Source organism: Sinocyclocheilus anshuiensis, unplaced genomic scaffold (assembly GCF_001515605.1).
Source record: "Sinocyclocheilus anshuiensis isolate Anshui unplaced genomic scaffold, SAMN03320099.WGS_v1.1 scaffold1851, whole genome shotgun sequence".
Classification (NCBI taxonomy): domain Eukaryota; kingdom Metazoa; phylum Chordata; class Actinopteri; order Cypriniformes; family Cyprinidae; genus Sinocyclocheilus; species Sinocyclocheilus anshuiensis.
The window spans coordinates 185153-200271 of NW_015548302.1; the positions used below are offsets into that span (position 1 = coordinate 185153).

At 37.4% G+C, this 15119-nt stretch overlaps 1 protein-coding gene across 1 annotated transcript in view; it reads right to left on the reverse strand.

Annotated features, from left to right (window-relative positions):
• Positions 1-2499: 2499 nt before the first annotated feature.
• LOC107656152 (pleckstrin homology-like domain family B member 2) overlaps positions 2500-15119 on the reverse strand; it is a 32144-nt gene continuing 19524 nt past the window's right edge. Inside the window, exons 10-20 of the mRNA XM_016443874.1 lie at positions 14483-14671; positions 14265-14408; positions 13330-13435; positions 13177-13191; positions 9742-9938; positions 9550-9689; positions 5697-5787; positions 5216-5362; positions 4714-4933; positions 4533-4618; positions 2500-3848 (exon numbers count right to left, since the gene is read on the reverse strand). Of these exons, the coding sequence (XP_016299360.1) occupies positions 3708-3848; positions 4533-4618; positions 4714-4933; positions 5216-5362; positions 5697-5787; positions 9550-9689; positions 9742-9938; positions 13177-13191; positions 13330-13435; positions 14265-14408; positions 14483-14671 (1476 nt within the window). The 3' untranslated portion in view covers positions 2500-3707. The remainder of the gene's footprint in view (positions 3849-4532; positions 4619-4713; positions 4934-5215; positions 5363-5696; positions 5788-9549; positions 9690-9741; positions 9939-13176; positions 13192-13329; positions 13436-14264; positions 14409-14482; positions 14672-15119) is intronic.

Consider the following 15119-nt stretch of genomic DNA (forward strand, 5'->3'; position numbering starts at 1 on the left):
AGAGAGAGCGAAAGGGAGAGAGAGATGTTAAGTGCGTGTGAATACTTGCGTGTTGCGTCTATGCGTCTCTCAGCAGTGTTCAGCAGCAGCGTCTACTAATAGCGAATCTTTTAAGTTAAACTGCTTCAAGAACCTCGCTACTGAGAAATGTCGTAGCTTTTCAGCTGCGAAACTGTTTTATTGATAAATTCGCGGGGCAGCGCTGACAAGAAGTTTCTGTTCGTGTCTCCACGTGTGTGCGCGAGTGCCTGTCTGCACTGTGTGTGCGTCTGTGAGAGAGAACGGGAGAAAGAAAGCGTGATTTCCGTAGTCTACATAAAAAAGGTGGAAGACATGGAAATAGCTTGTCATTTTTTACACTATTGTTTGTTATATTTATTTGCTTAATGTCTTCTGGGGTTTTGGTTCTTTTACTGTTGTAGATAGCCCATAGTATAACAAAAATATTATATATATATCTCTTCATTGTGTTTGAGCCCCCCTGGACGAGCAGATATAGGCACGTGCCTAACCCGGCCCTGCACACAGCATGCATTCTTGCATTACTACAAAGATAACAAACTCCAATAGCAGGCAATAGAAGTTTAGAACCTTTGAATGTTTGTATTATTCAATTGTTTTATGATTCAAGTAACTAGCAAGATTCAAGTATCTGACCACAAAAACCTCATGAAATGGTTTGATGAGCAGTTTTGTTGTATCCTGTATTGACATATTTCCTTTTGAAACAGGAAGTTAATGAAGTATCTTAAGCGAATGTGTACATGTGATGTACGCACAAAGATGTTCTTTACGTTCAACTTGCAACATGCACCTTCAATTGTTTTGCACAAATTAATTTGCCCACAAGGTGGCAACACTGTCCTGACCGACGATAGACAAGTGCAAGGGGAGGGGGTTAACAAATACTCTCAACTCTAAACAAGTACAACAGCATTTTAATTGGTAACTTCTGGGGAAAAATAGCACAGACACTGAATGAGGACGAAACTTTCTAGTTTGCTTGTGTCGAGCACCTGTGTTTATGCGAAGTGTACTTTGAAAAGATATTTGTTGGGCTGTGAACATTAGTGTTAACTTACAACTAAAAAAGTAAGCTTTGAGCTATAATTTACATGAAAACACTGAACAATGACTTGCTATTGCTAGTCAGAGATAGGTGGCATTGGGGGAGGGACATTCTCATTCCAGACAGCATTTGATTGGACACTGAAAAATTGATAAACACTTGGGATTGCAAGATAAATCAACATTATTAAAACTGACTAAAGAACACTACAATGCCTACTGAGAAATGAATTGATAATTGAATCTTTAAACATGCATTTCGAGTACAGCTCTGTATCCGAAAATGAATACTAACGCACAATATAGCAGGCAAAAAACTGTGTGAAATTAGTATTCATGTCCAAATTTGTTGTGTTTGCAGAAAAATAGGTGAAAAGTAACCAGATGGCCTACTACTTCCACCGAGATTTTGAAGTGTGCATACATTGGACACTTTTCGGACACACATCATGTTTGTGTAGAAAGGTGGTGTATTTTGAGGCCTAATGCCATTCGCAAATCTGCAGACGGGGGTCTAAATGCATGTGGAAACTCCCTCGGGATCAAGTTACCCTAAGGAAAATGTCCTGTCTGTATGTGTATTCTCTGAGGACAGACGTCACCGCGTAAGTGCATTTGAGCAGGAATCTCTCCGGCATCAATTACCAAGACAGGTCGACGCTTGACAACATGGGGTCCTTCCCCCTCTAATATATTAGAATGTGTTCAATTCATTAATGTTATTATCACGCCAGAGGCGAGTGCAAACAAGTGTGTCCACACGCATCTCATTGCAGGGAGAGCTATGAAAGAAATTTCGCCAAAACGGGAGGGAGAAATTGGGGGAAACTAAAGAGGGACATGATTGACCACACAAAGAACGTAGATGGAAACAGGATGCTTTATTGGGAACACCGCAGCCCAAACAACTTCCTTAGAAAGTGCGGTTTTAAAGGGAACTGACAAATTATTTGCTTGGCTCGAGTTTGCACCTCCTCACGGGACAATCCTGCATACACAGTATTCGCTCAAAATGAAGGACAAGTAAAGGACAGCATTCCCACAAAAGAAAACCAAATATAGGACATTAATCATAGCAAGGATGATGTCAGGCAACCTAAACCCAGCATTCACATCCTAACAAGGCTGTACATGAAAAATTAGAGCAGGCCTGCAGGGCTCAGTACTCACGCACACGCCTGCTCGGAGGATGTTTAGGCCTAAATGATAATGCGCATGTAAATATTCAAATTTGCAGAACATCTGTTTATCTAGCGTCCTTTGGAGTGCAAAACGGGTTTATAAGTAATCAGACCTGGAAGAACACTCAGTCTATGCAGTAATCCTGAACAAACTGACTAATCTACTCACCACCCTGTTATTACTCAAATCCTTAAATTGATTTCATTCCAGCGTGTCTTGTTTGCCTGCGGGGAACGAGGTGGACGACTATACTCTCAGGACATAGTCAAAGGTTTATCAAGTAGACAGAGATCATAAACAACATACATATGCAAAAATAAATGTGCATGCATGGTAAACAAAAGTATAAATATAGTCTCAAATGAGTATTAACAATATTCAAAACAGACTACTGGCTAATTCACAGATAAAAGCTGATGGCTAACATTTTCCGCATGGCTGTCGCCTCCTGCTGGTGGTAATGAAATTACACCTCAAATTCAGTCTGATTGGACTTGAACTAATAAAACCACACAAACTAGGAAATTAAGGACATGTTGTATTGTAGTACTGGCTTTAACTGAAGCTTAATTATCTTCTTAATGATCATTTTCTGATGACGTCAAACTAAATATAGTAATCATAGCCTGAAAACAGGCCAAAAGCATTGAATACAGTTCATAAAAATGCAAAAGTTACATATGCATGATGATAAAATGATCAAGTATTATAAGACATACTAAACACGTAGTCTTTGTGTAGTATAATTCTAAACAGAGGATGTTTTATCCTGTGTAATACCTGAACGGCAAGCAGCTTTAGTGTTTCGGAAGTTGTGAGACTTTTGTAATGAATAACTGTAGTGTTAAAATAGCCACACATGCGTGTCTTATAGCACCTTTGATTAATATGAATGTTGAGTATAAAGGCATATATCAGTATAATATAGAACTGAAGGCACTGGCAAACACCAACACACGCATCTATACATAAACTCTATAGCGTGTGGTCAGTGTGCATTTCATCTTTGGCAGAACAGCTGACAGCTGTTTATATTATAATGTGTGTGTCCCTGAGGCCCTGTACACAAGGTAGCAAACAGACCACACACAACGTGGCACACTGGCACTAAATATCATTTAACACGTCTTTCTCTCTTCACACAATCAGACGGACGAAATACCAAAAGACACAAGCACAAACATACACACAAAATTATAGGATATGTGTTCCATTCTATCTTCTGGGCCGCCAAGCAAAAGTTCATGTTGCATAATAAAATATAAAGGCAGCGAAGAGAAAAGCTTCAATACTGTGGATTGAGATTGAAAAACTGATACGAACGCAAAAATAATAATAAGTTCAGCGTTTGGGGGAATCAATACTGAAACCAGCATGTGAAAGAGTGCAGATCAAGTCCAGTGGTTTTTAAGTCCACACACTGCACATATTATTCCTTCTCTGCTGGCAGACAACATCTAAATCATGAACTGAGTGTATCCCTCTGCCCCCGTTACGATAACGTCCATCCATATTCTCATAGCTTCTGGAGAGGGTGCCACCATGTAGTAGACGCGATCATGGGTCTTCACACTGAACGTAAGTGAAGGGTTTGGACTCTGAGAAAGTGAGGAGAGAGAGAGAGAGGGGTAAGATTACAGTTTGACCTCTAGGGGGCAGCACTGAAACATTAAAACAGGGGCGTCCACACTTTGGTCCTGAAGGGCCACTGTCCTGCAGAGTTTAGCTCCAGCTTGCCTCAACAAACCTGTCTAGAAGATTCTAGGATATCTTTTAAGACCTTTATTAGCTGGTTCAGGTGTGTTTAAATGGGGCTGGAGCTGAACTCTACAGGACAGTGGCCCTCCAGGAGTAGGATTGGACACCCCTGAATTAAAAAAAGAATTTAATTAATTTTTTAAATCCTTGTTTATTAAATAATAAATAACAATAATTATCTTATCATAGACTTAACTTTTAAAATAAAGTCAAGTCTATTTTAAAAACATTAGCCATTTATAGTTTTCATAATAAATGTCAATGTTAGCTGTTATTAATGATTTTAAATGTTGAATGTTCAATAAAATACATGTTATTAATAATTAATGTCAATAAATGATAAAATCCAAAATATCAAACGTTAAGCTAAATTTGAAATGACATTAAAAGATCATTTAAATATTAAAATTATTGTTTAAATATTTTAATTATTTTAACTTATTAAAATCAAAGCTAAAAATGACTGTAAACACCGTATATACATTTTATTATATTGATAATTATCAGTTGCAGAGGAAAAGTACCTTGTGGGCACTCTTTAAGTGGTCGTAATATACTTCCTCTATGGCCTGGAAATAAATCACTCCTTTCAGTTTGGCCTCGTGTTTATCTGAAACCGTACAAAAAGTATAAAAATCAATACTGATATCATTTCAATCGACCAACTTCAGGAGTGAATAAGTGAAGGAAAAAAAAAAAAATCACCTGCATAGTAGCTCAGGGTCCTGCGGTTACGATCGAAGACAAACCAGCGCTTCTTCCAGGTTTTGATTTTGCCGCCCATCTTAATGAGGAAGCCCCTGCAGGTTTTCTCGGTGATGGAGACGTGGTAACAAGTCTCTGTGTTGTGGCCGGCCGAGTCGATGTGGCCACGAAGGTCAAAGTCGTCCTTTCTTACAGGTAGGTAGCGTGTGAGGGGACGAGACTGTGGCAGGGTCACATACAGTATAGGACATTAAGTATTTGTTAAAACTAGATTTTTCTTATGTGGCTGCTAATATGTTCTGAGTGTTTTAACGTTTCCATGTAGTTTCTAGTGTGTTATGAGGTTGATAATCTGTTCTGAGTGTTTTAGTATGTTGCTATGTGTTATGTGGCTTTGGGTTTCACTCATGTCTGTGATGTTATGGGGTGAGTTACAAAAATGTGTTCAAATCTTTAAGTTAAATACGAGTAATAGCAATGCATGTCTTAGCACAGAACTCACCTGTGCTCTCTGTTTCTCACGAAGTTTCACCTCTCTCTCGATGAGTTTCTGCCTCCTGCTGGTTTCTTCTTGCAGCCGTTTTTCTAGCTCTTCTCGCCGTCTCCTCTCCTCTTCAAGAGCCCTGCTCTTATTCTCCATCTCTCTCTCCTGAGACACATACAAATGACACTGTTCTGTACCGAAACAAGTTGCTTTTTAAAGCTGCACATAAGTAGTACTCTCCGTTCCAGCCTAAACTCCCATGAACGACATCAGAAACAGGAAGACCGACTCGTTTCCCACAGCGTTCCTGCATTTCACGCCGAATTTGTTTCTGTTTATGGCTGACCGAGAAACTTCTAACAGAGCAAACAAGCTCACGGTTTAAGATCCGTGAAGCCAAATGGGGTTCATTTGGGTTTATGGCGTGCCGAAAGACTGGATTGTGAAACTGATGTCAGCTCTAGCAAGAAGTGGCAGGTTTGTGTGGCCGTTTCATTACCCTGTGTTCCAAGAGCCGGTGCTTCTCTGCCTGAGCCTCCTGGAGAAGACGTTCCATCTCCTCGATCTTGGAAACATTGGAGGTGCTGGCGCTGCAGAAAAAAAAAATAGCCTGTGAGATAAGGCATTACATTTAACTTTTCAGAGCGAATGCTACACCAAAGAAATCTCAACTAGGCATGTGAGAAGAATGCATACACTTGCAAATGTAAACATGTCCTATGTGCATTGGCATGTATGTATGTATATGCTGGAGAACACAGAAGGAACCAATAAAGCTGGTCAGCACTGGAACACATTAACAGTCCAGGCGTAGAGAGCTTGAGAGTGCGGCCCACAGTCTGACATCTCATGCTTTCCATTTAGACTTCAAAAAGAACACGTGGAATAGATCTGACCAGCCCCTCCTTTCAGTAAAACTTCAAATTTCCCCCTAAAACCTTCACCTCACTGCTTGGCTCCGCAATATCATCCTTAAAACCTTCACCTGTAAAGAATATATGGGAATCATCTTCCACATCAAACCCTTTTGTCATTACTGGCATTCCCGAAACAACCGTCCATAAAACAAAACGTACACTCCAATAATACACTTTCCAGTAACCGATAACGGACAAAGGCAACGACAGTTCTTGCAAACTACAAAAGAACTGAGCAAAGTTGAAGCCTAACTGGTTTTTGCATAAATTAAATGCAATCAATCAGCGTGCATAATTTTCTGTCAGATATGCAGATAAAAATCAACACATAACTGTTTAGGAGTTGACAAGCTGGCTATTGATGGTTAGGTAGATGGAAGAAAGAAAAGACCAATCACAACTTATGCAAATATTAAACAGGAGGCCTAATCAGAATTCCCTGAGCAGATTTCAAATTACTGTGCCAATCTTGCATGCAGAGTAATTTGATTTTTCTAGATGTTTTTATGAACGTGCTGAAATCGACTGGTTTCGTTTTGGAATCTGGTGATGGACAGCTGTCAATCATTAACAAGATGCCTCTGCATGCATGATGAAGACGACTTTATAGTTCTTATAGCAGGTTTACAAAAGCTTGTTTTGACACTTTGTTGTTAATTCACAAATAAAGATGCAATTCAAAGATGATCCAAAATCCAAATCAAGACAATCCCATCATGCAAACATCAAACCCATCATGCAAACCTGCTCCATTATGTCTATAACAGAGTTAAAATAAATAAAACAAATAAATGATTTTGTTCATCTTCTTCTTTGTTGTTCCATCTGATCGTCAAGCCATAACCGCTGCCCACCTTGTTTCCATTTCCATTCCTCTGCACACATTGTATTCCTCTCATGTCCTTCATCAATCAGTTCTTTCATCTTTATGGTATCTTACCAGTGATGCCGGAGATGAACAGAGGTCATTCCTGATTTAGATCCCAAAGAACCAGTAGAGAGAAGTGGAACATAACACACAAAGACCCACGAACAGCCTGAACCCGCGCTCTGCAGCTGATTACATTCAAACTGAGGGGAAGAAACCCTGAATCTGTTTCCTCTAACTGTTCCTGCTGTAACCTGAGTGTATCCATACCCGGAGCAGAGGAGGGGGTACCAACGGTCCTTCTCAGGCCCCTCAGAACTCATTCAAGCAAACCACTCAAATTACACAAGCGCCGATCTGCTGCCTTCTGCACGCACACACACACACACACACACGCACACGCACACGCACACAGCATAAACACACATCACTCCAAGTAATGACCTCATGTGGTCTCATCTGTCAAAGTCTTTTCACTAAGGTCTTCAACTAGTCACTTCAAACAGACTTGAGGTTTATGGTAACCTAGATGAGACCAGTCACCAGAGCATTCAAATACGGTTCCAGGATTTCAGTTGCTCTGTCTTTCTCTCTATTCTTTCCTCACACGTTGCCCTTGTTCTCAATATTTCATTCATTGTACCCCAGACAGAACGCTTGGCTTGAACTACAATAGGAGCTGTGGAAATGTTTTCAATTACAAAGACATGGTATGTGTCATGGGTTTATACGATCCGTCTGTAGATCTGGAGAGAAACACTACAGTCTGAATCTAAGTGGGGACATACAATAGATTTCTACTGTTTTTATATAATATAAATACTCTTTATATTTTTTAAATTTATAATTACATTTAAATTTAAACCACCATTCAGATGTTTGGGGTAGGTACATTTTTTTTAAAAGCAGTCACTTAGGCTCAACAAGGCTGTGTTTACTTTATCAAAAATATGCAGATTTGGTGCTAAACAAAAAACCGTTCTTATCAATTTTGAAAAATGTTGTGCAGCTTAATATTTTTGTAGAAAGCGATTTTTATTTAGATTCTTTGATTAATAAAGAACTCAATAGGACAGCAATTAAAAAAAATTACACACACACACACACACACACAAATATATATAAATATATATGTACAGGTGCATCTCAAAAAATTAGAATATCATGAAAAAGTTAATTTTTTTGTGTAACATTTCAAAAAGTGAAACTTGCATATATTCTAGATTCATTACATGTAAAGTAAAACATTTCAAAAGTTTTTTTTGTTTTAATTTTGATGATTAGAGCTTACAACTCATGAAAGTCAAAAATCCAGCATCTCAAAATATTAGAATATTTACATTTGAGTTTCATTAAATGACTATCCCTACAGTATAAATTCCGGATATATATATATATATATATATATATATATATATATATGCGTGTATTTTTTTTTTCAGCAACCTTGCTGAAACAAAATTCTTAAAAAAAAAAAAAAAGAAAAAAAAAAGCAAACTGAAAATTTGTTTCTTGCAGGATGATGCAGATGTGGAGTGGAAGTTCGCTCGGTCTAAACTCTGGCTCTCGTATTTTGACAACGGCAAGACTCTCCCGCCTCCATTCAGCATCGTCCCCAGTCCGAAGTCCTTCTATCTGTGTATCAAGAGACTGATCAACCTGCTCCGGTGGCGCCCGCGCCGCCTGAAAAAAGACGTGGAGCTGGGCATGGACAACTCGAAGTCCAGAGTATGTGTCTGCTGTTGTGTATTGTTTGTATTTATGTGTCAGGGTTGCACAAAATACTGATTTTAAGTGTGAATTTGAATTGACTTGGCCAAAATACACAGAAAGTTGAATGAATACATTAAAAATTACATGTACAATACAAATATATACATTATATACATATACACACAATATTTATATTTAATACCACTAGTTAGTAGCTATTTTAAAAATGAATTTATGAAATTACTTTACTTGAATTTATAATACAGTATATACTGTAATGTCTTATAGTGTTTACATTTTAATCTTCAGATAGTAGATGTATAAAATTTGATTATAAATCTAATTTTAGATATATATATATATATACACACACACACACACACACACACAGGTGCATATCAGAAAATTAGAATATCATGAAAAAGTTCTTATTTCAAAAAATGAAACTTTCATATATTCTAGATTCATTACATGTAAAGTAAAACATTTCAAAAGTTTTTTGTTTTAATTTTGATTATTAGAGCTTACATCTCATGAAAGTCAAAAATCCAGCATCTCAAAATATTAGAATATTTACATTTGAGTTTCATTAAATGACTATCCCTACAGTATAAATTCCGGATATATATATATATATATATATATATATATATATATATATGCGTGTATTTTTTTTTTCAGCAACCTTGCTGAAACAAAATTCTTAAAAAAAAAAAAAAAGAAAAAAAAAAGCATACTGAAACTTCTAAAGGAAGTTTATATATACACACTATATAAATAGCTATATAAAATCCCCAGAGGCCAAACAAAGGTTTGTCAGACACAGACAGAAGACAAAAAAAAAACTCCCTCACCTGGAGACGTTGTCGGGCAAACAAGCAGAAATGCTGGTTTCCATACTGTCTGAGCTGTCCACACTCAGCGTATCAAAGGCACGGCCGTTATCTTGGTAACCAAAAGAGTCTAGGTAGATGTTGGTTTGTGAGACTGTGCCCTGAGAAACATGCCAACCAATCAAAGAAAACATGAATTTAGCAATAATGAACACTATGAAATAACACCACATGACTTATCCTTCCTGTTTTCAGGGCTATCTCAGCTTTACCTGAGAGTGCAGCATCACTCCCAGGAGCAGATTCTCCATTCCTGCTGCCCAGCTCAGTTTCCTCTGGCCAGGCACTGCCCGGGGCACCCTGGGGCCCTTTACTGTGCTCACAAAGACCAGCCACCGTGCAATAATGTCCTGACAACACACACTGCTGTTCAAAAGTTTGGGGTAAGATTTTTTTAAAAAGAAATTAATACTTTTATTCAACAAGGATACATTAAATTGATCGAGAGTGACAGTAAGGACATTTATAATATTACAAAAGTTTATATTTCAAATAAATGCTGTTCTTTTGAATTTTATATTTGTCAAAGAGTCGTACCACAGTTTCCACAAAAATGCTATCAATAATGATAATAAATGTTTCATGAGCACCAAATTAGCCTATTAGAATGATTTCCATCATTCTGACACTGAAGACTGGAGTAATGATGCAGAAAATTCAGCGTCGCCATCACAGGAATAAATTACATTTTAAAATCTATTAAAATAAAAAGAGTTTAAACATTTTAACATTTACAATTCTAATAATTTCACTATTTTCCTGTGTTTTTGATCAAATAAATGTAGCTTAGGTGAGCATAAAAATCTTTCAAAAACACTAAATCTTACTGACCCCAAACTTTTGAATGGCTGTGTATGTAAGAAAATACCTTACTCCGATTCATAGATTGGATCCCAAGCCCCTAATGATGCCCTTCTTCAGCTACAAGTCGAAAACAAAGAGATGGATGATATTTGTGCTTAATATCGATTAAGATGCTGTCTCCTGAAGATACACTGTTTAACTTGTAGCTAGAACAACTAGTACAGCTAGAATTAGCTCAGAGGATATGAGACTTGACTCCACTACAACCTTGATAACATCAACCACATCGAGAAAAAGCAGAGACCCGCCTCTCTGATGATCCGACCCAAGGGACCTTCAGATAAACCATCCGACAATACAGTCAAGCTTTTCCTCTACAACAGTAAACTCATAATGCACACATATTCAAAAAAGCTTTAGTGATTTAACAATCAAAGCTGGGGAATTAAAAAGAAAAAGTTCACAAATAAACCCATCAGGTCAGATATTTGTTTGAAAAATAGAATGGAAGCATTTCCTGTCCTTCATCATCCCAACATTCTTCGACTATCTTCACAAAACAAATAAATAAATGCAGAAAGTTTCCACCCAGATGGAACAAACGCTTCCTATTGGAGGACATCAAGTCCTTATAAGGAGACTCACTTTAATTGGTCTTGATTGGCTTGTTTTGGTGTTCCAGAGCCTTAAAGGTGGGGTAAGCGATTTTTCAAAAACGCTTTAGAAAACTGATTCGGGCTGAATAGCAAAACAAACTTGAAGCTAATCAGTAGTAAGGGGTGTGTCTACTCATGATGTGGAGGAGAGAGAGTTCAGTGCACAGGACGGACATTAGCTGAGCCGAGAGACAGAAAGATAGAGATGGCAGATAAAAAAAAAACAAAAGAGGAAAACGTCTGCGGAACAAACGAAGGCTTAAGGCAAGAAGTATGACCCGTGTAAATATCAAATCAGCTTTCCAGCGCTGGAGAGAACTCAAGGAGCGGAAGGCCTGCGATCGGACGCCGAGGTTGCTTTGTTTCTTCTCGATAGGTGAGTAACACCGTGTCTGCACCGCAACAGCTAAAGTCTGTTTAGTACACTGGACGCAACAAAGTGACCGTTGAAAATCATTTGAAATTTGTGTCAATATGTCACAAATATAAGGCAGCAGCAGTTTTCCGTCAGGGATTTGTCGTGTCGTGCCGCGCTGCATGCAGTGTAGACCATAGATATGTATATATACTGTATATCTATGGTGTAGACCGCATCACTGATTATGAGTTCTATAGTATTTTGTCTTGCCGTGTCACTCGCGTCCGGTGTAGACACGGTGTAACATTGGTTTTGCTTTGTTTCACAGAACTAATCATTGCCTAGGTTGCGTATGTATGTGTGGGGCGGAGCTATCAAAATAGGGGCGAGACCCTTTTGGGGTAGGGGCGTTTTTGTTTTGATGATTTCAAATGTCAACGTTGGCTACCAGAAATCGCTTACCCCACCTTTAATGTGGTAATGGTTACAGAGTTACTACACAAATAACTGCTAAGATCATGAGTGACCATGGTGTTGTTGCATGCTGGGTAATGAAATTTTTTAATTTCAAGAAAGGTGAGGTTACATTTACCGCTCTTCTGAAAATTTTTGCAGGTGTATGAATAGAAATCTATGCGATAGGGAAATTCGCTTGAGGGTGAAAGATTTTGCACCTGACTGCACCTAAACTTTGTATATTCTGCAGAGGAATTTTATAGAAGCCATGCCTCATTCCTGTCAGAATACCCATAAACACCCACCATCAGCTCTCTAGACCATAAACAGCAGTGTGACATAATAATTAAAGTGCCCCTATTATGCCATTTTTACAGTTCCTAATATTGTTTTGGGAGTCTCCTACAATAGGATTACATGCATGCAAGGTCAAAAAACGCTTTTGTTTTCTCAAAATATGCATTTAATATCACCACATTTTCCAGCGATTCTCAAATGATTCGTTCGAAGCAGTTCAAAGATTCAGTCTCTCTAAACCCCTCCTTTCCGTGAGCCTCCTCTGCTCTGATTGGTCAGATGGCCTAGTCTGTTGTGATTGGTCTACGGCTTGTGGGCGGGGTCAAGTTGTTCGTGGCCGGCCAACATAGAACATAGGCACGCATTATGCAAATGTGTTACCCCGTGACGTGTAGCCGTCACGGAAGTGGGATTCGAATTACTAACGACTCATTTCAGCTGTACAGAGTTGATTCTTTATTTTGGGAGACAATAACTTTATCTATCGTGCACTTTCAGCTTTACAAATTTGCAGATCGTTTACATTCACATACAGCTACATTACACACTTCATAAAAGGCAATATTGGAAATGGCATAATAGGGGCACCTTAAAGTCTATGAATAGAAATAAAACAAAAACAAATGACTACAGACAGACCTCATCATGCAGGACTGAATTACTAGAATAACATCACACCATTGTATGAAACAAATCATCTCATGCCTTTGTAATGTGTATAAAATATCAGCTTTATTTCATACAAGATTCAACCTTGTCTAATAAGACCCATAAAAGGCCCTGGTGAGTCAAACAGTGCATGAAATTGAAGAAACGCTACAGGTTTCTCCATTTCAGTGAGACCAGACACATTAAAAGCAATGAGAGTTGGGTTGATATCAGCCAATGACCAAGGCAATGAATGTCTCCCAAAGGAGGACATTCTTCGCCAGAGAGGACAGGCTAAGAGACTTTGACATTATTTGAATAGAAATTATATAACAGGCAATCGAGACTACTGTAGGCAGACTACTGTACCTTTCTTAGATTTGCCTGCAGGATAAAGAAAGTAATTCAAGATTAGGTAACGTTTGACTTATAAAGCATCACTTTTGATGTGTGATGTATGATGTAATGTAACATAATAACACTGTATATTTTAAACAGTGTGTTTGAGGTGGAGAGCCCTACCCTTGTGCAGGCGGTGTGTATCCATGTGCGTCTCTTTAGGGGAGATGGCAAGGGCTCGGTTCAACACACTCCCACAGCTGGAGCTTTGAGCTAAAGGGGGATGGGACTAAACACAGGGGGTGATGCTAGAGTGAGTTTTTATTTCATACATACATACAGTATCATTCAAAACATTTGAGTTCAGGAGGATGTTTTTTGAAAATTATAAATGTACAATTTTGTAAAATTATAAATGTCTTTGTCACTTGAATAATTTAAGGCATCCTTGCTAATTAAATGTATTAATTAAAAAAAAAAAAATCTAGTGTATAGTTACAAATATCTGGATGTTTTCCATTTTTTAGTTATATTATATTATATTGTATTAACCAAGAAGATAATATTTGCGTAAAATATTTGCGCAAATTAGTAAAATATTTTCAGATTTTAAATTCAACTAAATGAACAAGGAATAATTATTTATAATTAATTTTACTTAAATTCACCAAAACAACTCAAAATAATAATAAACAGCAACATTTACAGATATACATTTAATAAAACATTGTAAAGTATGCCAGGAACTTAAAAGTTACTACATAAGCTATTACAAAACCGGACAATCTTTGGGAAACATAAGGGCCAAATAATATTTAATATTTTTTAATTATCAAAAAAAAAAATTATATATTTTTATTATGAGTAATATCATTGTGACAATCACAGATTTTGGTTAAATTTAATAAATGCAAACAAAATAGTGAATACATAGTAAAAAAATCATCCAGTGCATACCTAGTTTATCATGACCATATTTTATTTATTTGGTCCTTGGCATTGAACAGGATGTTTTTGGCAACTGTACATTTAAGACTATAACAAACTCTATATAAATGCAATAAATAATAATGCAAATTAGTGACTTCTAAATATGTAAACGTATAATGTATTCTTACATTAGAGGGTATGTTACGACCAAGTGTGGCACAGGTGAACTGTGGGGTTATGGTGGGCTGGGTCTTCTTCCGAGGAAGAGTGTCACTCAAATGAGCTCCGCTTCCCTTACCGTACTGCTTCCTTTCTTCTAGGGTGCGGAAATGCTGAGGAACAGAAGGTTAAAGGTAAGAAATGTCTCTAATAATTGCACTCATACATACATACTCGCAAGGTTTACCTGTCTGTGACAGCGCTGTTTTTTGGCAGGCAGAGGAGGAGGAGGAGGAGGAGGAGGAGGAGAAGGGTTGAGGAAGGTGACCATGTCTTCAGGCCAGTGCACAGAGGGAGGTTTAGAATTGGGACGAGAACATGCAGTGAAAGAGGAAGAAGGGATGGAGGACGACAGTGGACAGGAAGAGGGAGAGTGCTTTGGAAAAGAGAAAATCAGAAAATAAGGATGCGAGAAGAAGGTGGGCTATAGTTTGCTTAAAGGGGACACATCATAAAAAAAATTGAATTTGCTTTGATGTTTTACGCTAAAAGGGCAAAATTACGAACCTGGACAAATAATAATAATAACTAACAACAACAACAACATTATTATTGTTATATATCAGTATAATATGACCTATTAAAAAAAATCTAAGAGAAACTGAATAAAATTATAATAATATAATCAATATTAATTTATAAAAATGTATAAATATACATTTTTATAAATTATTATATTATTAGTAATATAATTATATAATAATAATAATTATGATTATTATATATAGTATTATTATTATATAGTAGAATAATATGACATCTAATTGCAATATGACATCTAATTGAAAACAAATCTACGAGATTGTTTGATTTCCCTAGTAAGG